At 41.8% G+C, this 24,283-nt stretch overlaps 1 protein-coding gene across 2 annotated transcripts in view; it reads left to right on the top strand.

Moving 5' to 3' along the window:
* Positions 1-24,283, top strand: part of CUX1 (cut like homeobox 1) — a 363,893-nt gene that overhangs the window by 166,247 nt on the left and 173,363 nt on the right. For both annotated transcript variants that reach the window (XM_070932086.1, XM_070932084.1), the window contains exons 4-5: positions 2,377-2,455; positions 22,618-22,755. In XM_070932086.1, coding sequence (XP_070788187.1) covers positions 2,377-2,455; positions 22,618-22,755 — 217 coding nt within the window. The remainder of the gene's footprint in view (positions 1-2,376; positions 2,456-22,617; positions 22,756-24,283) is intronic.

The raw sequence follows: 24,283 nt of genomic DNA, 5'->3' as shown, positions 1-24,283 counted from the left end.
GCACGGGTGTCAAACTCAAGGCCCGGGGGTCTGATCCAGCCCACAGGGTGTTTAGATCTGGCCCACGGGGCCACCCTGGAAACAGCGAAAGACCGGCCCACAGTGCCTTTGCCAGTGAAAACGGAGCTCAGGAGGACCGCAAGCTCCATTTTTGCTGGCAGAAGGATGCATGAGGCCGTCGCAGCTGAAAATGGAGCTTGGAAGCCCATTTTATCTGGCAGAGCGCTTGGGCCACCACAGGTACCCCTGACATGAGTGACATCGAGCTGGCCATTTCCACACTGGCCATGCCCACTCTGGCCCCCCAAGGTCAAACACAACCTTGATGCGGCCCTCAATTAAATCAAGTTTGACACCCTTGAACTAAAGGAGGGCAGGTTCCAGTTGAATGTTTAATGCTTTGTGGCGAGATGCACGGCAAACACATTTAATAAATATAGATAGTAAGTAAGTAAGTAAGTAAGTAAGTAAAAGCTTCCAACAGTGAGACAGTTCAACAATGGAATCAATTATCCAATGAAGTTGATCTGCTCAAATGAAGACTAGATGTCCTCTTGGTCAAAGATGTTTTAATTTGGAGACTGCAGTTGGAGACTGGATCCAATAGTCTAAATAAGCCCTTCAGACTTATCAAGTCTAAATGTGGATGTTGTCTTTATTTGCATTTATAACTGCTTTGTCCTTCATAGAATGGTCAGCAACAGTTGTTTGCAGTTTAGGCATCTCACATCAAACTATAAGCTATGGAAGTCATTGCCACAAAATGTAGTGTTAGCATCCAATTTAAGTGGGTATAAAAGGAAATTAGACAAATTTATGGAGATAATTTATGGAGATCCCCAATAACTGTTAAACATAACGGCAACAATTAGAGGCAGTGTGCCTCTCAGTTTTCTGAATGTTTATGGAGATTCCTATCATCCAGGTCATGGTTGTCCCAAAGTTGCTTTTCCAAAAGGCAACTGGTCCTATGATGATAGAAAGCTGGATAGGCTTTGGAGGTTCAGCAAAGCTTTTCTTTTGCTTTTCCTGAGAAGGAAAAAAAACCCACCAGCCCTTTCTAAAGCATTTGAGCGTTATAATGATACCGTTGATGGTGGTCCACTATTGGTGTGTATGAAGCTTTTTGATTTCCTCCCGATCAGCTGGGACTTGGGAGGCAGAGAATAGATGGGGGGCGGGGCCAGTCAGAATTTTTACTACCGGTTCTCCAGAACTGGTCAGAACCTGCTGAAGCCCACCTCTGATACAGAAATACAAATATATATACCCTAAAGGTTTTCTCAGGAATTCAATGTTAGAAACTTTTGATCTGTAGATTTTCACAGTAGCATTCCAAAAACCAAGGACCGCCTGGTGCAGGAGTTCCTAGCAATTCTCAAATCTAGGTTCACCATGGCCAGTAATTCTAGCTTTCCTCATGGAAGTAGCATTGGTTCCTGAAGACTCGCAGTTGCAACTGTTCCTTGATGACTGACTGAAGCCATTACTACAATGATGGTTGGAGGAGGCAAGACTCTAGTGCTAGTGGCTCATCAGAGCTACCTTAAATTCTTGAGGGAAACTGCTGACCGGGGCATTATAGAAGTTAGAATCCAAAATATTTGGAGAGCAATAAATTGCCTTGTTATAGATGAAAATGGATATGAATGGAGAAGAATGGGTGTTAATTGCATTTATACTTAGAAATATAAAATACATTCAACTATGAATGTCATAAATTAAGCCCCAACTCCTGGGCTGTGGCCTACTACTGGTGGCCTTGAGCTATTTGGACCAAGCCACAGAAGTGGTGAGCGAGCATGTGCATGCACATGCATCCCTACTTGTGCAAATAGCCAGCGAGTGCATGCGCACATGCTACATTTGCACCGGCATTTGCTTGCTACTCTTGCGGAATCATCCCCCTTCCCTCCACCCCACCCCCAAATCTGCAAAGCCGGAAAGGTTGGGGAACTCTGAGTTAAGCCATGTGGTTGTTGAACTTGGGAATTCAAAGGTTTTTTTAGATCTTTCCAGTATTCTAACCTAAATAAAATGACTTGGGTTGGGCATTTCAGAAACATTATCTACAGCAATTCTTTCTGGTTGGTCCCACCATTGCCCCTTGTTTCTTTCTTCTCTTAATGACAGGAGTCAACTACAGCAATGAAAGATGTGTTGGTGTCCTAAAATTGGGTGCTTGCATCGAGTGAATGAAAGGTCTCCCAACTGGAAGATCTTGGTTCCTCACATTAATCTTGAAATGAACATTGGCACTAGTAATGTTCATGCAATCATATATTCAGTCACATATACTGTATTTAGGTATGATTCGGGAACTGATCCAGGACTCATTTTCCTTCTTTTCTTTTCTTTTCTTTTCTTTTTTTCCAGATTGATGCATTAGGCAAAAGAAGCAAAGAAGCAGAAGCGGCATTCCTAAATGTCTACAAGAGATTAATTGATGTTCCAGGTATGCTGACTTATTGTCCTGTTCTAAAAATCAAGCATGTTCATAGGCTTAAGTTCCATCAGACATTTTCACCTTTCCCTGGTGTTTGGCTGCAGAATTAAGAGGTGTTTCTACTCAACTGTTGCCTTGCCTGAAACATTCTGTGATGCAAGAGAGAAAAAGAGAAAGGGAAGCCTGAGATGCCAGCTAGCTGAGTTGTTAAAGAACTGATTCTTTAACTCTGCCAGTTTTTCTGTTGATGTTCAGTTCTTTCAAGGTCAGATTTTTGTAGGATCTGCTGTGAGCATGGATGGCTACATAGCCTTTTTGAAGATATGAAACACACTGGAAAGTTTATCTAACAATGCACACTTTCATATGCCTCCTTCCAGCTTGTTCTCTAGTCTTGAGATTGACATGATCAGGAAATGTATCTTGAAATAATGAGCCTTGATTCCCTGATGTGGCTTATTATAATTATAAAGCAAGATGTTTTCCTGTGGGTGTTTGGCCTTTATTCCTAGCATTCTACATTCCAAGCTTTTCTCTCTGTCTCTGCTTATAATTCATGTATGGAATGTTCTTAGACCGCTCAGCATAGCTGCTACTTGTAAATTCTACTTGTATCCATATCGAGATAAAAGGAATCTATAATGCAAGCATTGAAACACTATTTGGAGTATTCTGCTGTGCCTTTTGCTGCTAGAATTTAAGTTGAATGCATCCATTAATAAATATTATTGTGAAAGGTGTTTTTCTCTCATCGTTTAATGACTTATTCACCAGTGAACTGTAATGTTTGGGAATGCAGATGGCCAGACATGATTTGCCTGGATTCAATCCTTCTAATTGGTCGGGTAGGTTAGTATCCTGCTTTCATAGAAGGGAAAATATTTGACTAGAACATATATGCACAACAGATATCAACAGGCTCAGATTATGCTGTAATCATCCTCCTTAAAATCTGGCTTATGTGTACTGGGTTTTATAGTCGTATATCTGTAAGAAAATTAGGATGATAAAAAGCTGTCTTAAACCAGCTCAACCTTTTTCAGTCTTCATAGTCCAATAATTTTAGTTACCAGATTCTTTCTTCGGTCTCATACAGTAAATTAGTAAAGCAAAGCACAATACTAAGTCTCTTCCCAAACTAGCTTAGAGGTGCTTGGGGTTTGAACCAAGGACTTTTTAATATAAAGCCTGAATTTGCAAATACCTGGCAGTGCTAGAGTCTACAGTTACAATGGCTGGCTGCCAAAATACTCTTTCAGATCCTAGAACAGATTCTATGGGAGTACATGGAATGGAATAGAATAGAATAGAATAGAATAGAATAGAATAGAATAGAATAGAATAGAATAGAATAGAATAGAATAGAATAGAATAGAATTCTTTATTGGCCAAGTGTGATTGGACACACAAGGAATTTGTCTTTGGCGCATATGCTCTCAGAGTACATTATAACTTACATTATAACTTACATTGTCAAAGGACAATATAACTTAACACAAGTAACTGAATCCTTGGAATATATGCTGAAATGGAAAGAAGTTAATTTTTTAAGAAAGAGACTTCATAATTGATATTAATTACCAGTAGTCCTCGCTTAATGACTGGTCGTTTAAAGTTATGATGGACACCCTTCCCAAAAGTTACTTATGATCCAGTTCAGATGGACGCACACACACACATCCCATGACCGCATTTCAGCTGCTTGGCAACCAACTCACCTTTAAGGCTAGTTGCAGTATTCCATAGTTTCAGTGCCCTGGGATTATTTGACTGCCATTTGTGATCTTCCAGCCAGTTTCCAACAAGCAATGTCAATGAGGGAAGCCAGATTTGCTTAACAACAGTGGCCAAAAAAAAAAAAAAAAAAGGTGCGGTCACATGATCACTCATTTAATGACCAAGCAACTTAGCGATGGAAGGTCCAGTCCAAATTGTAGTCCGTAAGTCAAGGACTACCTGTAATAATAAATGGAGAGAAAAGCCCATTCTCCTACTGGCAAACCATTTTGGAACAGGAAGTTGGCTACATGTCTTAAGCATGTTAGTCTCTGACATGCACAAGATATTGCACCATTTCTCAACTGTTTTAAAAGTTTAACATTTATCTCTCCCCTTACCCCACAAATTGTCATTGCTGTAAAAATTGATTGGCATTCTTGTGGCAGACTCTGTGGCAGTGAGTTCCAGTGACTGATTGAGCATATTTATTTTATGCCTGTGGTAGGTGGGGGAAGTTAATTCTGCACATTATATAAATTCTTTCACTTTTTCCCCTTTCTGAGAAGCCATTGATATGGCATACTTAAATAAATACGTAAACCGGTGGACTAGAAAGCATTTCTTGACTCCACCTGTTACATTCACCTGATACCCTGCTGAACTGGTTAAGGCAGCACTTCATATCTGGCACTCTGTCAATTCATAAAATAAACCCATAGTGCAACAAATGAATACAATGCAAGTTGTTGCCAAGTATTGTGACAAAAGGAATAAGGGGTCCAGATAAGGCTACCCAGGTCTCCACTTTTAAGACTTTGGACGCTTTAACAAGCCACTTGTGTCCTGTTAGGTACTTGCATGATAAATTTTAGTAAGTCATGAGGCCAGAGCTCCAGTTTCAGCTTTGAAGTATTTTTAGCTGATTTCCTGTTTCTATTCATCTCCAATCTGAGTTTTCTTTTGTTGTTGTTGTTCCCAAAAAAAAAATTTTTTTTTTCTTCCTTATCCCCTTGAGCTATTATTTTCAGACAATACCATCACTGCAAGGATAAAAAGGTGGCTGTTGGGAAATATCTATTTGACATTACATAGAAACTATTATAATTTGGTTTATGCTGCAGAAGTTGTGGGTGCTCCCAACATTGGAGGTTTTTAAGAAGAGATTGGACAGGGTCCCTATGTTATTCTGCATTTTCAGTTGCCTTTGTTCAGTTCTAAATAACATAGAAATTGAGCACCTGGTTTAATTTGCTTGCAAACCTTATGATAATATTTCATGAGGTATTCAGTTTGGTTCAAGTCCTCCTTTTTGTTTTGGGCAAGCATGGTTCTGAACATCCTTCAGTTCCAGGCAGCATTTATAACCAAAGAGTTTACTAATTTAAAGAGTAACAGCATTCCTGTTTTAGAAAATCTCTGCTGTTAAATAAGTGTTCTTTACTAGCTGCCACTCCAGAAAGAAGATCTGTTTTGGGGGTAGCAACAGCCCTCAGGAGCAGATACAGGGATGAGATAAAACAAAACAATATTAGAAAATGTCGAGCTGAGCAGTTCTGGTCTCCCTGGAAAAAATCAGTGTAGTTTGTATTCTCCTTTTCATTCATGGGCAAGGAGATGTGTAGCTGGGAAATTTGATGCACCCTAGACAAGCTTCAAGAAACTGGACTGCATCTGTCAGAAATGGAATAGGGTCTCCTGCTTGAGCAGGGGATTGGACTAGATCAGGGGTGAAATGCTCCCGGTTCGGACCAGATCACCCGATCCAGTAACGATGGAGGCGGGTGGTTTGGAGAACCGATAGCAAAAATCCCTGCCCCCCCCCCCCGCCCCCCATGCCCAGCTGAGCCGCACAATCATCAGAGGCTTTTTTTTACTTTTAAAAGCATTTTTTCTACAACCACTTCGGGCGAAAAAATGCTTTTAAAAATTAAAAAAAAAAGCCTCTGATGATCACGCGGCTCAGCTGGGATCATCAAAGGCTTTTAAAAGAAAAAAAACCTTTTTTTTTTCTTTTAAATGCCTCTGACGATCCAAGTTGAGTTGCCTGATCGGCAGAGACTTTTTTTCTTTTAAATGTTTCTAATGATCAGGCAACTCAGCTTGGATCATCTGAGGCATTTAAAAGAAAAAAAAAGGGTTTTCTTCTTTTAAATGCCTCTGACGATCCAAGCTGAGTTGCCTGATCATCAGAGGCATTTAAAAGAAAAAAAAGTCTCTGCCGATCAGGCAATTCAGCTGGGATCGTCAGAGCCTTTTGAAAGCATTTTTTTACAACCTCTTCCCCGAAGAGGTTGTAGAAAAAATGGTTTTAAAAGTTAAAAAAAAAAATGGCCACGCCCACCCAGTCACATTACCCCCCCCCACACACACACACACACACACCAAGCCACCCCCACAGAACCAGTAGTAACAAATTTTAGATTTCACCACTGGACTAGATGACCTACAAGGTCCCTTCCAACTCTGTTATTCTGTTCTGTAGAGACAGTTTGATGTAGTGGTTAAGGCCTAAGGCTATAAATCACTCGTGCCATCTTAGCCAGCTGGGTGTTCTTGGGCCAGTCACTTTCTCTCAGGCCTAGAAGGTGGCAATGGCAAACCAGCCTCTGAAAAAGGTTGCAAAAAACCCTGCAGGGACTTGTCCAGGCAGTCTCTGAGAAATATTTTTTTTTTTTAATTTTGATTTATATGCCGCCCTTCTCCGGAGACTCAGGGTGGCTTACAATGTGCTCAGCAATAGCCTTCATCCTTTTGTATATTTTATACAAAGTCAGCTTATTGCCCCCACAACTGGGTCCTCAATTTACCTACCTTAGAAAGGATGGAAGGCTGAGTCAACCTTGAGCCTTGGCGAGATTCGAACCTGCAGTAATTGCAGGCAGATGGTCTTAATAACCAGCTTAATAACAGGGTGCCTTAGACCACTGTACTACCAAGGAATTAAACCCGATTGAACCGGGGCGGGGGGGGGACCTGGGGAGGACGGGGTGGGGGGGAGAGAGACATCTCGGAAAAACACTTAACACTTTTTTTTTTTAAATTTGATTTATATGCTGCCCTTCTCCGGAGATTCAGGGCGGCTTACAATGCTTTAAGCAATAAGCAATTGCACTTCACCTTTATTATCAATACTCTGGTGGGGGTAAGGTCAAAAAAGATAGAGGATCTGAAACCTCCCCATGGAATTCAGGGGGAAATTATACCAACTTAGAGTTTGGCATTGCATTTATTATGGGTTATATAACATTTAATCTCCAAGCCTGCCAGCACAGAATGCCCAGAACATCTTCTGATTCTTCACCTCCATGAGCCTGGCAGAGATTTTGAATTTGGCAGTTCCTCCATCATGAATAATCTTCTAATCTGGCATTGCCAAGCAGGTGAAAACGCACCTTGTTCACACACACACACACACACACAAAAATAAACTCTCCGGGCAAGGTGGATTCATTAATTTTCTGGGAAATAATTAATGTATCAATTACATCAGGATGCATTTGAATATTCAGAAGCCGGAGTATAATTAGGCTGCCTGGTCTGTGGTGCATTTTTATTTGTGGAAGGATGCATAAGAGCTTATTATGAAAGTGTTTACGAATTTCTATGCCTGCCTCTCCGTTCCTCATGATGGTTGTGTAAAATAAATGAAGCAGAACAATTGTCAGTTGGCCAAAACTGGTGTCCCAGGTCTAATTCTATCTTCTGCTCTGCATCATCTCTGGGAATGCCTTGGTAAAGCATTCCTTTGCTTTCTTCTCTCTCTGTCTCTCTCTCTTTCTCCCTCCCCCTCCCTCCCTGTATGTGTGCATGTGCACACGTGTGTCATAGTTACGGATATTGTTGAGAATTCCCAAGGGCAGAATAAAGGGTCATTTAAGATCTCCTTGATGCCTCTCAGTGCTGCTGATTTGTGCATTTGAAAGGACTCACTTCGGGATACTCTTTTCCCCAGCTCTTCCTTCCCCAGCCTCACTCACGCCCCTCCTTAAGTTCGTGTGTGGGGAGAGAGATTTCTCAAAAGAAAGCAGGCGCTGAGACACTTTTGCTTGAAGACCTGATTTTGGGAAAAGCAGATACAACCTCTCTGAAAGGATTTGAAGCGCAGAGAATGAATTATTTTTAGAGCCAGCCCTTCGGAAGCCATTACCAGCTGTATGAAATATTAATTGCCTGTGTGGTTCTGCTCATGTTTCATAACGGTCTGTCTGACTGTTGTCAGTGTTACAGGGGCCTGTAATGAAGTCCTTTTGTTTTACCATTCGACATTGCCCCCCCCCCCCCACCTCCCCGCACCCCCCCCCCCCTTCCAACCCCAGGAGATGAATGAGTTACCATTTGGCAAATTGGAATTTAGCAAGATAAATAGAGATTGCCAGCCTTGTTGTATTAGAGCCGTGTGCATCTCGCATGCGTTGCAGGTAGGCGAAAATAATACAGTTCCGTTGGTCGTGGGTTGGCATAGCGGTATTTGCAGATCCACAGTTTATGTGTAGATACTGGAATTTGCAAGGATTCTGTACAAACGGGAGGGAAGTTGTTTTTATTTTTTTAAACAAACCCAGATAAAACAGCTCCGCTTTAATGAAAATCCATAGGAAATAAATAAATTTTAAACAAGTTTCTGGTTCTGCTGAGCTAACTCCAGTCCTTTTCTTTCCAGTTCACTCCATTGGCTACACAGGCTACTCGCTAGAGTCCAGAAAGCAAGTAGTGTGCTTGGAATGCCAAAATATCCAATCAGCCAATTTGGCGGGGGGGGGGGGGGGGAGATGCTGTCCCAGCCCAAGGCAATAAAATGGTGTAGCCTTCTAGGAAAGTTCTTGGAATGCTCTCACCTGCTGCACTCCAGCTGTTGCTGTACTGAAATGAAGACAATCAAGTATGTTTTCCTTTGCAGTTTAGGGAATGCTGCACCATTATATGCAAACAGGAAAAAAGAAAAAGACACCTTAAAATTGGCTGCTTACTCTATCATTCTGACCCACCTACCTCTCCCCCGCAGCTTTGGATTTCAGAACAATATGGATAAGATACTCCTGCACTTGGTCTGTTTCTCTGAACTTAGACTTCCTCAGTTCCCAGGGAAAGAGAGGGAAGTGATGGGGGTTTACAGGGCAGGTAATCAGTGAGGAGGGCAGCAGGACATAATTCTGAATAATTGTTTGAGCCATTGGAATTTATTTATTTATTTATTGGTTTGATTTATATGCCGCCTTCTCTGGAGACTCAGGGCGGCTTACAATGCGTTAAGCAATAGCCTCATACTTTTGTATATACCTGCTTAGTAGGGCTTTCGCCCCCCCCCCCCCCCGCCCCTAATTCTTTACATAGTTATAGACGTTTCTGGCTTTACTCAAGCATTTTCCACCATGATTGATTCCTGTCTCCTTCCCGTTAGAAGACCTGAGCCATGTTTTCAGAAATCAGAAATGAGACAGCACAGCTGTATATCGATGGTGCAATTTCGAACATTGAAAGGAGAGCGTATTATTCTCCATAAAGTAATGGGTGGATCAGACAATGAAATCCTTCTCTGTGACACGCTTACCGGTCTGCCTGCAGGTCCTTATTTAGAATGGAAAGGCCTTCAATTATATGACTGCTCACCCATATCTAGGGGCCTGTGGGTAATACAGCCTACATTTTGTGTGTAGCAATCCTCATGTTTCCCTCCCTGTCTTGACCAGGTTTGGATTACTGATGATAGGAAGATTTCTACTCTGCTTGCAGAAAAACACCTACAGGGCTATTAGCAATGAGAGGAGGCAAGGCTGGGCAGAGTGGCGAATGCTCTAACCGAGCATAACCGGGCTGGCTTGATCCCACAGTTTTGGGTTAAATTTTAATTGATTTTAAATTGGGTTTGTTTTAAATCGCGGCCAAAAATATTTAATCATTTTAAACTGTTTTTAAATTTTGTATGTTCTGTTTTTATTTCGGCTGTTCACCGCCCTGAGTCCTATTGGAGAAGTGCGGTATATAAATTGAAACAAACAAATAAATAAATAAGGATTAGAGCAGGGGTGTCAAACTCGTGGCCCGCGGGCCGGATGCGTCACATGCTGGCCACACCCACCCTCCGGTTTAACGAAGGGGAAAAAAGTCTCGATACGTCATATGACAACACGAGTTTGACACCCCTGGGTTAGAGCATTTCACTGAAAAGAAACAGGTTCTTCTTGCCACAAACCAGCTCCTTCAGCCAAGACCTGCTTATTTCTACTGTTCCAATAAGTGCTGTACTTAGGTATCCCCTTCTCTCCCTTTCTGGAATTGACCTTCCTTCCTTCCTTCCTTCCTTCCTTCCTTCCTTCCTTCCTTCCTTCCTTCCTTCCTTCCTTCCTTCCTTCCTTCCTTCCTTCCTCCCTCACACACACACACACACACACACACACACACACACACACACACACACAAATTGGTTCTACTTTTTGCCACCTCTTCCCCCCCCCCCAAATATATCACCATTGTGTGCAGCTCATTCTTGCTTTTGAATACTGTTGGGTCAGCTGGAAAATGTGGACTGGAGTTTTGGATTCAGAATTGGTCTCTCAGTCGCCTCAGCATGTTTTAACTGTTTTTTTGAACAGCAACCTAACTGGGAGGGGCATCTTATTACTGTGTGGACGATGCCTGCTTGGGCTTTTCTTCCTCCTGTTAGATTAAGTGAGCAAATGTTTTTTACCCAGATCTCTTTTTACTGCTGAAATAGGATTTCTCTCTCTCTCTCTCTCTCTCTCTCTTTTTTTTTTTTTGGCAATGACATGGGTGGTCCCAGCATCCTCCCCATCCTGAGGGATTGTCATCATTTTTGCTCATCAGCATGTTAATTGCTGTATGACTAATTATGCCCTGAATTTCAGTTGATTTTCTTAATGAGACAGCTGGGTTAATTATGTAATCATATGATTACATTCGCCTAAAGTGCCCCAGTGCAAAAGAGTCCACGTGGGCGTGTGACGTCATTGAGGAAGCAAGACTCACCAGGGGCACATTGAATACTTCACCTAACAGCACAGGCAAGGGAAGGAGCAGCAGAGAGCTAAGCTCTGTTTTCTTTTTAAACAGTTTACAGTATTGATATATGTTACACCCTTCTCCAGTCTAGTCTAGTGCCCTCCGGATGTACGGCGGCTGCTTCCAGAATTCCCAGGAACCCAACTCTAGAGACATTCTGGGAGCTGCGTCTCTAGTACAGCTGAAAGATTCCAGGCCAGGGAAAGGCTAATTTTGGGCACGTTCCATGAGTACAGAAGAAGGCCCAAACCAGCTTTTGACAGTTTTGTAAACTTTTTTGCATGCTGGTTTGTGTTCTTAGATTAAAATCATTACTTAGCCCTATGCTAAGTAACATAAAATGGTGAATCTCATATTTTAATTTGGGGATGGGGGAGTGATGACCTGTGTTTCCTCGCAGAGTTCACGGCAGTTTATGAAGATGATACATTTCAACAAAAAAAAATATGGCTAAAAAACCCTCATGTACAATTGTAAAACTCAGCAAGGGTTATAAAACCACTTTTATTTACGGTATTTAATAAATTGCCCATCTCTTCCAACGTAATTCTGGGCACGATATAACAAAACAAACAATTAAAACAAATATAAAAACTGACAGGAAAGTTCAGGGAATATCTCCTTTCTGACTTATTGGCCTCCTTGTTATCTGTTCAGCCAGCAGCATTTGGAAATGGAACTGCTTTCTGGAGAGTAATCGTCTGTTTTGGGCATCCATGCATGCTTTTACTGGAACAGTGTTTTCAAACATGGCAACTTGAAGATATGTGGACTGTAAGATGCCTCTTCTTCATCATCCTCTTCTTCCTCTTCCTCTGTCAAGGAAGATAGAAAGTTCTGGTTGTTGTATTTCTGACAGCCTCCACCATTGTTATTTGATGCTGTTGTAGTGTGTCTTTGATATTGTCTCTCCATCTTCTTCTGGGTCTACCTCGTGTTCTTTGGCCTTCTCCTCTTTTTGTATACGGTACAGAATCCCAAGACATTCTCTCCAGGTGAGCAAACCACTTAACTTGCTGTTTTTGTACATAGTTTTAAGATTGGTTCTGTTCCAATTATTTCTCTTACGATGCTGGCTGAGGGTACCAATTTATCCATCCTCTGGGATACCAAAACCTCCAATTTCCAGGCACAGAAAGGGGATCTGCTTTTACGTACCTTGGTGCTTAACTTCAGGACTGCTATATTCTAAAGCCCAAGCTGAAGAGATGTTTTCAGGAGGCTCAGCCTTTGGCAAAGTGATTGAGCTAATTGTGCTTACTGGAACTTTTGGCTTGTTAAAATTAAACATAAGAACCCTGATTAACTGTACCAGATTTGGTGCCAAAGTGTTCAGAATAAATTAAAGGAACTCATTCAACAGCATAGATAGAATTTTGGGACTAGATCAGGATGCCCCATCTTTGAGGCACCCACCCAAAAAGTCTGTTTAATATGTATGACAGTCCCTCCAGGATTTGTTTTCAGTAAGATGGTAATGCTCTTTCTGGGTGGCAAATGTTAGTTAATGTGGCAAAAGGCACTTCCGCATCTGGGGAAAACAGGTGAAAAACACCCTGCACATAGAAAATAGGCTTTTCTCTGATATGCTAATTTTATATAGTCAAGGATTTTCCCAGTTTGTCTAAAAGTCATCCCCCCCCCAAAAAAATGCTCTTGGTTTGATCATCTCCATGAGAATGCATTATTGCCAGCTAACTCTGCCCACTGTCAGGAGTTCGATCCTGACTGGCTCAAGGTTGACTCAGCCTTCCATTCTTCCGAAGTGGTAAAATGAGGACCCAGATTGTTGAGGGCAGTATGCTGACTCTGTAAACCTCTTACAGAGGCCTGTAAAAGCACTGTGAATCAGTATAAGTCTCAGTCCTGAGACTACCTGTATTAAAACACATTGCTCTTACTTGGAGCCTGAACACAATATGAGCAAGTAACTTAGGAACTCTCAAACCCCCAAAAAATATGTCCCGACTAAGCATCTATTAAAACTTGGGTTGAGTCATCTGACATGCACTGCTGTTCTAGCCATTGTGCCACCACAGCAGACTTATGACTGTAATGAAGTGTAGAATTTCCATCAGATGGAAAGACCTGTGTGCAATGAAATTTCATTTTAATATATGCTGATTAGTGTTCATTCAAAGTGACCATAAAGTTATTCTAAGTCTAACATGTTATGGTCATACGTCCATCACCCACATAACTGACCCAATTTTACTACTTTTTTGTTGTGACCATTAAGCAAATGCTGCGGTCAATAAATGAATCCATTTTCTGCAGTGGGCTGGCTTTTTTTGCCGGAAACGAGAAGTAAATGCTACTTTCTGGACAAAAATGTTGTAAATAGTAGTTATGTGACTGTGGGATGCTGCAAAGTAAATTTGGGCCAATATCTGAGTTCTCATAGTGTGATTGGAGGGAGGCAGCTCTCAGAGCCTAGAATCAGGGTTATAAGGTACCATTGTAATTTTGAATGGTCGCTAAGTGACCAATTGTAAATTCAGGACTACTAGTACTTGAGGTTAGTACTTGCATATTCATCCATCCATCCATCCATCCATCCATCCATCCATTCATTTATAAAATGTATTGACTTACCTTACCCTATGGTAACTCTGGGTGGCTTACAGTCATAAAAATATGCCTATACATATACAATTAAAATAAATAATTAAAATATTAATACATTTTGTTAACATGTGAAATATAATAAATTATGTAGATCTCTCCAATTTGTAATTCAGCTTGGTATTCACTCTCGCATCCTCCATCACATTGAAAGTGGAATAATTAGGAATTATTACTATTCTTATTGTTGTTGAAGTTGTGTGTTAAATTTTGAGATTTCACAAATGCATAACACTCTGGGCAGCTCACAATGGTAGTGAACCAATAAAGCAATAAGAAGAAAAAAATGCATTTGGAGAAGACCATGCCATAAACAAATAAGAACTTTTAAGGGCTCAATGTGTATCCTAAGTCAAAGCCTGAGAGAATAGCCAGGTTTTCAAATATTTCTTGGCCATCCTCAAGATAGGAGTTGTAAGAATCTCTGGAAGGAAGCTGTTCCGGAAAGCAGGCACTAGGACAAAAAGACACCCTTCCTGGATTTCAAAAGAAGAAATGTTTAATGAAAGGGAGCTGAAGCGTGCCCACTGTGCCCAATTGTTTAGGACAAGGAAGGACTATTGGAGGGAGGCAGTATCTTGTGCCAGTATCAAAACCGTGTTCTTCACAATAGCATTTATATTACAAGTTTAATCCCCCAAGTTTTTTTTAACGTGTAGTATCCCTGAGAATACTACACACAAAAAAAAAAAAAAAAACCTTGAGGGATTTTTTATGTGTAGTATCCCTGAGAAAAAAGGGGCGCGGTGGCTCAGTGGCTAAGACGCTGAGCTTGTTGATCGAAAGGTCGGCAGTTCAGCGGTTCGAATCCCTAGTGCCGTGTAACATGATGAGCTCCCGTTATTTGTCCCAGCTTCTGCCAACCTAGCAATTCGAAAACATGTAAAAAATGCAAGTAGAAAAATAGGGACCACCTTTGGTGGGAATGTAACAGCGTTCCATGCGCCTTTGGTGTTAGGCATGCCGGCCACATGACCACGGAGACGTCTTCGGACAGCGTTGGCTCTTCGGCTTTGAAATGGAGACAAGCACCACCCCCTAGAGTCAGGAATGACTAGCATATATGTGCAAAGGGAACCTTTACCTTTACCTTTATCCCTGAGAAAAAATGGGATGTTCCTTTTCTCTCTCAATTCCTCCCTTCTGGCATATATAAATGTTAATAGGAAAAGCCTTTGGTTTTTAAGTAATTGCTGCAGAGCAACTTTTAAAGGTTGTAATTTATACATTTTTATAATGGTTTATATCTTTAGAACATTCTCTATGAGCCATTGGTACATTTAAGTTCCAATGTTATAGATGTAAGAAAACTCATTATTCTAACTTGAGTTGTTTGCACATTTACTCAATTAGCACAGCAATGCTTATATAACTGCACATCAAAAACCCTTTTTTATACATAATTTTAGAAAGCCCCATATCTCTCTTTCAATATTTCTTCCCTTTTGAGTCTTGAAGCATCAGAATCATCAGGCTAGCATGGAAATGAAATCATACCATAGTCATTATAACTGTACTTAATTAAGTTTTCTTTAAGAGAAACTGTACAAATTAAAGTGGAGAAGTCTGGTTCAGCACAGCCTCTTTAACATATCCCAAAACAATATTCAAAGCTGCTGACATTTTAATCATTCATCTCAGCTTAAGCAAAGTTTGGAGTTTAATACGAGGAGATGGCTTTAACATTCTGCTCATACTTTATTCTGTGACTGTTTTGCTTCTTTGACATTAACCTTTAATAGAGCTAAATTAAATATACATATCCTGATGAATAATTATGAGAGTGCCAACATTTTTACTTACGATATAATGCTTTCCAGGGATTTGAAAATTTATTGACTAAAGGTTTAGTCATTATTCATTTTATAATGTAGTTGTTGGAAGGAAGGGAGGGAGGGAGCTGGTGGTTGATAGAAATTCCTGGTTAATTGTAGACTAGGAAAGCCCTGCTGATTTATATACTGTGTGAACCTTTCAAATGAATATACTGGATCTGCATCAGGCATACAGTACATGTGCATCTTCGATACAGCGTCTTAGTTCCTATATCTGCTCTATTTCTTTGCTCAATCATAATTGAATTAAATGCAAGCTCTGTGTCTCTCCCTGGTATTCAGTTTTGGTTTGGAAATGCTTCACTGTACATAAATGGCAACCATAAATTTAAATGAGTGATATGAAGAGATGTAATTAACTCCTTGGCATTCTCAAAACTGTTCTTCCAGGATGCCTTAAGAAATAAGCACATGTTCTGGACAATATCTATATTTTGGAATACCTTTTAGAACATGTTTTATCAAAAATCATGGACGTTTGCATGGGTTACTAACGGGTTGATGTGCTTATACATCAGGTAGGGCAATGCAGTGGCCCACTTGAGGTGATGATTTTGAGGATATTTCAAGAACAGGCATCTTGATCATATTAATCCCTCCTTCCATAGATTGATCAACCATCCATTGATAAAAAGTATTACAGTTGTAATACTTTAAAGGTGAGAAAACTGATTGTGATCTAAAATTTTGAACCATTACCTACCATGTTTCTCCTAAAACACGACCCACCCCAAAAAGAAGGCCCAGCACTGTTTTATGTGCATGCGTTAAAATTAAGCCCTACCCCCAAAATTTGGCCCTATTTAAGCGCATGCGTGGCCAGGCTTGCTGGAGTGGATGACGGCAGGCTTTTTTGGGTGGACGGCTACCGGTAGCTGGAGTGACCATTATAGGTAGGCAAGGGCGTGCGAGGCACGTAGGTTGCCTTGCTCGCCCTTTTTGGCTGCAAAAGAAGCAGCCAGACGAGGCACATGGGTCGTGTCACTCGCTCTTTTCAGCCGTGAAAGAAGTGGTCCGGTGGCCAGGCGGGGTGCATGGGTCACTCCTTTCGGCCACAAAAGAAGTGGCCTGGTGGCCAGGTGAGGCGCATGGGGGAGAAATACAACACCCCTTGAAATGAAGGCCTAGCCGTTTTTTGGGGGGGTCAAAAGAAAATAAGACTCGGTCCTATTTTTGAAGAAACATGGTATTTGTGAGCAGTTAAGGTGTTTCAAAGGTCCTGGTTCGTTTTGCCATTCACAGGCTTACATTGCTCTGAGAACCCACCAGCAGTACTATTGTTTTCTCAAGATTGGAGTATTGCTTTCATGCAGGGATGCATAGCTACAATACAAATGAGAGGCAAATCCTCTTTCTTATATTACTTCAGCAAAGAAGTAAACCATGTTTTTAAAAGCTACAGGGTTGACCCTTTAGTTTTGTCCTAATCATCATCTCTCAACCATCATCTCTGTACTTGATAACATAGTCTAAGGTTAGGCTTTCCTGAGTTTGGGAACATGTCACAGCCTCACCTAATCCGTTTCGTGCAGATGATCAATGCACGAGCAACACCATAAGAGCCTTGCAGGACCTAGTGCAGGGGTGTCAAACTTGATTTCATTGAGGGCTGCATCAGGGTTGTGTTTGACCTCGGGGGGCAGGGGTGGATGTGGCCAGCTCGACATCACTCGTACCAGGGGTGCCTCTGGTGGCCTGAGTGCTCTGCCAGCGAAAACGGAGCTTGGGAGGGCGACGTATGGACCTCCTGAGCTCTGTTTTTGCTGGCAGAGGCACTGCGGGCCGATCCTGTGCTGTTCCCAGGGCAGCCCCGCAGGCCTTGAGTTTGACACCCCTGACCTAGTGGCATGGAGGCTGAGGCACAAGCAGAATTCTCCCAACACATTTCTGGAAACAAACTTTTAGAAAGGAGCTGAGTCACCAAAAATAATGTGCTTCTCATTCTCAGATCAGAATGCCTGGAAAGATATAGAAATGTAGAGTGGGAAGTGGTTTATTTATTTATTTATTTATTTATTAATCAAATTTCTATACCGCCCTACTCCCGAAGGACTCAGGGCGGTGAACAGCCAAGATAAAATACAGACAATACAAATATTAAAAATCCCTTAAAATTATTAAATATTTCGGCCGAAACACAGATTAAAACACCCAATTTATAAAATCACGAATTAAAAAATTTAAAATTTAAGAATTTAAAAGAGGGGAGTTAGGCCAGGCCAGCTTGCTGAAATAGAAAAGTTTTGAGAGCACGGTGAAACGTGCGCAGGTCCGGGATCTTCCGTATCTCTGGAGGGAGCTCGTTCCAGATGGTAGGTGCCCCCACAGAGAAGGCTCTCCCCCTGGGGGCCGCCAGTCGACACTGTTTGGCCGACGGCACCCTGAGGAGCCCTCTCTATGGGAGCGTACTGGTTCAAACTACCACTTACTTCAGGAATCTGAATTAAAGCATCCCTGACAAAAGGCTGTCCAGTTACATCAGAAGCTGCCAAAGAGTCCCACCGAATTAAGCTTGCTATCCCTATCCCATCCTGGTAGAGCACTACAAGTCTGTCTGAATCTAAACAGGCCAGAAACAAGTATCAGATGACTATTATGAGCACACAGAGGCATAATTAATTGCATTTCTATCTTGCTTTTCACTATTTAAAAGCAGACCCAAATACGGTACAAGAGCTAACATTGAAATAGCTTCACAACTTTTAACAGGAGACAGGTTCCGATGGAAAAACAGCACGAGCATTTCAGCAATGCAACTAGTTATTGAAGAAAATGAAGACACCCCCCCAGCTGACTATGTTTAATTAGAGGCCGGATAGTCATCTGTTGGCGATGCTTTGATTTGGATTTCTGCGCTGAGCAGAGTTGGAATCGGTCTCCTCCACATTTTTGATTCTGACTTGCCCAAGCAGATAGTACTTGGCAATTCTTAGGTTTCCTGAAAGGCAAATTCTCAGTTACCTCTTGGAACTTCTCACTCTACTAAATAATTTGATTTAGTTGCAGCTGGGCAGTCGGTTCAGCCCAGCTGACCAAGGATTGTAGAAGAAGCTAACAGACCTCATTCCTTCATGCCCCGTCTCCCTGTCTTTATGCTGCTATTCCTGGATTTCATCCCAAATTCAGCATTAGAGCACATTGTGGACATATTTGTGGATGGAATTTAGGTGTGGGTTGTACTGAATGGTCTGTAAGCTGAAGGCTCTGAATACAGGTAGTTCTCAACTTACATCCACAAATGAGCCCAACATTTCTGTTGCTAAGTGAGATAATTGGTAAGTGAATTTTGCCCCATTTTACAACCTTTCTTCTGAACAGTTGTTAACTGAATCACTACGGTTGTCGATTGAATAACCTGGCTCTTAAGTGAACCTGGCTTCCCCATTGACTGTGCTTGTCAAAAGGTTGCACCATGATCCAGGACACTGCAACCATCATAAATATGAGTCAGTAACTAAGGACCTGAATTTTGATCATGTGACCATGGGGATGCTTCAACAGCCATGACTGTAAAAAAACCTGTCCTAAGTCACTTTTTTTCAGTGCTGTTGTAACTTTGAGCGGTCACTAAACAAACTGTTGTAAGTCGAAGGCCATCTGTAATGCTAAACTATAAACATTGGGATACTGCGGAACAGACATAGGAACGGCTTAAGATCTGAAAGAGGATCAAAGTCTGCCTGCTTCTGACTCCATCTGTGTGATCACAATCCAATTGTGCTGATTCTAAGCTCGCATGAGTAGAGTAAACCTTTGCTCAATATCAGGATTCTGCCTTTCCCCTGAATATCACCCAACTCTCTTTATCTGTACTTCCTGGAGCACGGGTGTCAAATCCGCGGTGTCACATTGCCATCACGTGACATATCATGATGTTTTCCCCCTCCGCGGTGGGCGTGGCCTACGCATGACGCATCTGGCCCACAGGCCACCAGTTTGACACCCCTCTCCTAGAGCATTCATGCCTCTAACTTGGATAATAGGAGCATTGATTTGGAAAACATCTTTCCCTGCCTTGCTCCAGATGTTTCTGATTTTGGGCTTGCGCTAGCTTGACACGAGCTGATCTATTTTAACCAGCCATATCTCTAGAGTATCTGGGTACTAGAAAGTCTCTAATTTAGAGACTCTGCCTCCCCAATTTGCCACTTTTTAATTGCTTTCCAAATTCTCCCCGAGTTAAACTGTGTCTTTAAAAAATTAAATCTAATGTAAGATTAATATTTTAATAGTGCTAATAATGAGGAGGGGAGGTGAAAGACTGCAAGCCTAGCCTAAAAACCACAAATGAGAAAGCAGTGTAGTTATAAACTATGCATGTGCTACGAGGACAAACAATAAGCAGATCTGCTTTTTTTTTTTTTCCTTTTGGCCTTGCACGATGGAGGCAATAATGTAGGAAGCCCTTGGTGAGCAAAGTAACACAATGCAGCACACCCTGCCTTTCTCTCCTCAACATAACCCAGTGCCGCTCTTCTGTAAACTCTGGCACTGGACTGACATGTTACAAAGTGCCCAGGCTTGCATTTACTGTGTTAAGAGAGGTACAATGGGCTTATTATGCGTTTCCAGCAACTGAGGGTGGTCTGTAAAATTAATGATTGTGGCAGCTGCAAATTAAGTGAGCTCCCTAATATGTACTGTTGTTGATCCACCAAGATCCGTGTGTTTAAAATTCCTTGGTGGGAGACTAAATCTTCATAGCCATTTCACAAGTGATGCTGGCGCCCAACTGCAGCAATGTACGCAGGTCTTGTTTTATGAGACCTCCTTGGATACCAGGGTTTTCCTGCTTTGATTGGCAGTTGCGTAACCAACTCAGCATCTCTGCTAAATGTTCTGTAGCTTTATGTGGCAGGTGCATCGTGGAGCTTCTTTAGGGATACTTCACCACGTTAGACTGTTTAGATGTACGGGGAGTCCTCTACTTGACAACCATTTGTTTAGTGACTGTTCAAAGTTACAACGGCGCTGAAAAAAAAGTGACATAACCATTTTTCACACACTTATGGCCGTTGCAACATCCCCGTGGTCATTCAATCAGAATTCAGAAGCTTGGCAACTGGCGTGTATTTATGACGGTTGTAGAGTCCCGAGGTCCTGTGATCACCTTTTGCAACCTTCTGACAAGCAAAGTCAATGGGGAAAACCAGATGCCCTTAACAGCTGTGCTACTAACTTAACAGCTGCAGGGATTCATTTAATAACTGTGGCAAGAAAGGTTGTAAAAACGGGGCAAGACTTGCTTAATAACAGTCTCGCTTAGCAGCAGAAATTCGGAGCTCAGTTGGGGTCGTAGAATAAATCAAGGACTACTTGTACTGCTTCTGAGGGTCTAGTGGAGATCTTCAACATATATAGATGGCTGTGTATTTTGCAGCAGTCTGTGCATGGAAAATAGAGGCCGATTTGCATCTACCTCAGTGTATTCGCCTATTAAATCTTATTTCACAAGGCCTTCTCACAACCATTCATGTTTCCAGAAAGTTTCCCTGTAGCAGAATTCTGATCATTGCCCATCATCTGGGATGTCTACATGTTAGAGCAGGGGTGTCAAACTTGCGGCATCACATCATCATGTGACGTATCGGGACTTTTTCTCCCTTTGCTAAACCGGGGGGTGGGTGTGGCCAGCGCATGACGCATCTGGCCCGTGGGCCGCGACTTTGACACCCCTGCGTTAGAGCATAATTTGGGGACAGCTGATCTGTGGCAAATTTATCAACTTCGGTAGCTGCCGTCGGCATTAGAGAACTCAGAAGTTGTATAGGTCATTTTCCAGGTAGCAGCCTAGATTGGAAGAGTTTCCCCCAAAGAAATCTTAGTAAGCTTCATTAAGTTTATATATGGTTAAATTAGGCCTGGAAAGCTCTGCTTCTATTTTTTTGTATGCTTTCTATGTAAAGGGAGCAGGCTGTATGAGGTTGAGGTAGAGCCTCAATCTCATTCAAAATATACAAAACTACCAAAATAAGTAGAGCTATTTTGGAAATGGCTGTTACGCTCTGAAAATAAACTCTCTCGTTGTAGAGCTTAAAAGTTCTTCCTTTCTACCCCAAAACATTATTTCTTAGAGAAGCTTGGGAGTAGTATGAATGTTGAAGAACAATCGTCCTATCAACTTCCAAAAGACAAAAAGAAGACAAAATATGTTCGGGTACCACACATTAAGACTGGTCTAAGGCAGGAGTGTCAAACTCAATTTCATTGAGGGCCACATCAGGGTTGTGTTTGAACTTGGGAGGCCAGGGTGGGCGTGGCTAGCTCGACATCACTGGTGTCGGGGTGCCTGTGGTGGCCCAAGAAACCGAACTCTGCCAGCGAAAACGAGCTCTGTTTTCGGCTGCGACAGCTTCCTGCGACCCTCTGCTAGTGAAAATGGAGCTCGGGAGGGCTGCCTGAGGCCCTCCTGAGCTCCATTTTCACTGCTGCCAGGCACCGTGGGCCAATCCTTTGCTGTTTCCAGAGCGGCCCTGCTGCCCAGATCTAAGAGGGATCCGGGCCTTGAGTTTGACACCCCTGGTCTAAGGCATCTGTGGCCCTTCCAGGCATTGCTGAATTGCAGCTCCCAGAATCCCTGAATTTGGAGGCAAGCCAATTGAGGTTTGAAGAGAAACCATTTGTCTGCTTCTGTACCGCAGAACTTAAATAGCCAGTTACAAAAATGTAACATTTAGAGTTCTTAGTCAATTACTACTAGTTTTAGGAGAGCTTGTGCTTTTCTGTTTTTGTTAAAAAGTATAGAAGGTTTGTAACTATATCTCAAAAGATTGGCTTTGCTGGAGGGAATGTGGTCTGACAATATATGCACATCATTGTGTTTTCATTTGTGTGCATTTCCGTGTGCGTGTGCCTGGCCTCATGTTTGCCTTTACCAAAGCACTTACCGTTGGCTTTTAACAAGTGTAGCTTCACCAGTAAGCTTGTTTCCCTGGACAATGAAACCAATCCCAACTTTGCATTTCTCTCCCTTAGATCCTGTTTCAGCTCTAGATCTGGGGCAGCAGCTCCAGCTGAAAGTCCAGCGCATGCACGATATTGAAACTGAGAACCAGAAACTTAGGGAAACCCTTGAGGAATACAACAAAGAATTTACGGAAGTGAAGAATCAAGGTAAGCTGAGATGTGTACCAGGGAAGACCCTTTCCAATCAGTTGCAAGCCCCAAAACTTTCCTCCATGTCAAGAACATATTGTTCTGAAATGTTCTGTTAACTAGTTTTTTATTTATTTATTTATTTGTTTATATGCCGCCCTTCTCCGGAGACTCAGGGCGGCTTACAATGCGCTAAGCAATAGCCTTCATTCTTTTGTATATTTATACAAAGTCAGCTTATTGCCCCCACAACTGGGTCCTCAATTTACCTACCTTAGAAAGGATGGAAGGCTGAGTCAACCTTGAGCCTTGGCGAGATTCGAACCTGCAGTAATTGCAGGCAGCTGGTCTTAATAACCATCTTAATAACAGGGTGCCTTAGACCACTGTACTACCAAGACTAACTAGTTTTAATTAGTTTAATATTTAGCGAAGAACAACTAAAACCCAAAATTCTCAAGGATCATGACAAGGAAGCAACATCTAAAAAGGAGTTTGTCAGAGGGAAGGAAAATAGGGGCAGGCTTAGTTATTGGGTGAAGTTGAGATTCCAGCTTGGTAATGCTTTAGCACCCATTTAGTTTAGATTCAGAGTATGGCCTCAATTTAAATCTGTTTCATGGTCAGAATTAAATTTTACCTTTTTAAAAAAAAAATCAGCTGATCATTTGTTTTTGCTTTTTTAAAAAACATTCTGGAAGCCAATATTCAGACGAACTCAGTGCATTAATTTATACGTTATGATTCCAGCAACTTCCTTAAGTACAAAATATGTGTTGTTCACAACAAAAGCTAAGTGATGCACCATTTTCTCTCCAGAATAATCTTGTGATGCTACCTCTTGCAACCTTCACTGTAGTTACAGTTTGTTTATCCCTAGGGCAGAATGCAGATAGTGAAGTAATGTAGGTTACTTATTTACGTGGATGGGCAAACTGTTGAAGGTGTCTGCTGTACATGGAAAGGCCATTATCTCGTGGAGTAAGCACTCATCTGCCCAAATTGCTCCAGGTTTTGTTGGAGGAGGAGGAGGCTGAAGGGGAACTGATGAGCATACATGTACAGTATATGTGCCTTTGCAGTAAGCCATATCCTGAACCAGCGATGAGAAGAAAACACATTCCAAGGAAAAAAACATTCCCACAGTAGGCCTGGAGTTGCCTGAAAAGTGTCCAATTCTGGTCATTATGACAGTGGGCAAATTATTTTAGTACCTGCAGGCTTGAGAGTGTTCAACTGCAAAGTTGAGTAACAATTTTAAACTTTTAGTTCTGCGATCAGATATCAAGAATAGAGAGTCTACTTCAAAGCATTTCCTTATTCGTTTTTTTTTTCTCACAAGGAATGTAGCTTTATAACATCAGAAATCATGGGAGTAACCCCTCCCCAATAAATTATGTGTGTTTGTGTTTTAACATTCCACATCCTTTCCATCACACCTAATAATTAGCAACGTTTAGCTAAAAACAGCAATAGTTTGAACAGTGTAGATTTGTAACTGCCTGTCCAAATAAAGAATTCTTCAGTTGCTGATAAAAGCTAGGCA

Source organism: Pituophis catenifer, unplaced genomic scaffold, assembly GCF_029215685.1.
Source record: "Pituophis catenifer annectens isolate HBS135680 unplaced genomic scaffold, rPitCat1.0.hap2 SCAF_1, whole genome shotgun sequence".
Lineage (NCBI taxonomy): Eukaryota > Metazoa > Chordata > Lepidosauria > Squamata > Colubridae > Pituophis > Pituophis catenifer.
The sequence above is the reverse complement of the archived record's forward strand: the minus strand, read 5'-3'. Positions and strand labels throughout refer to the sequence as shown.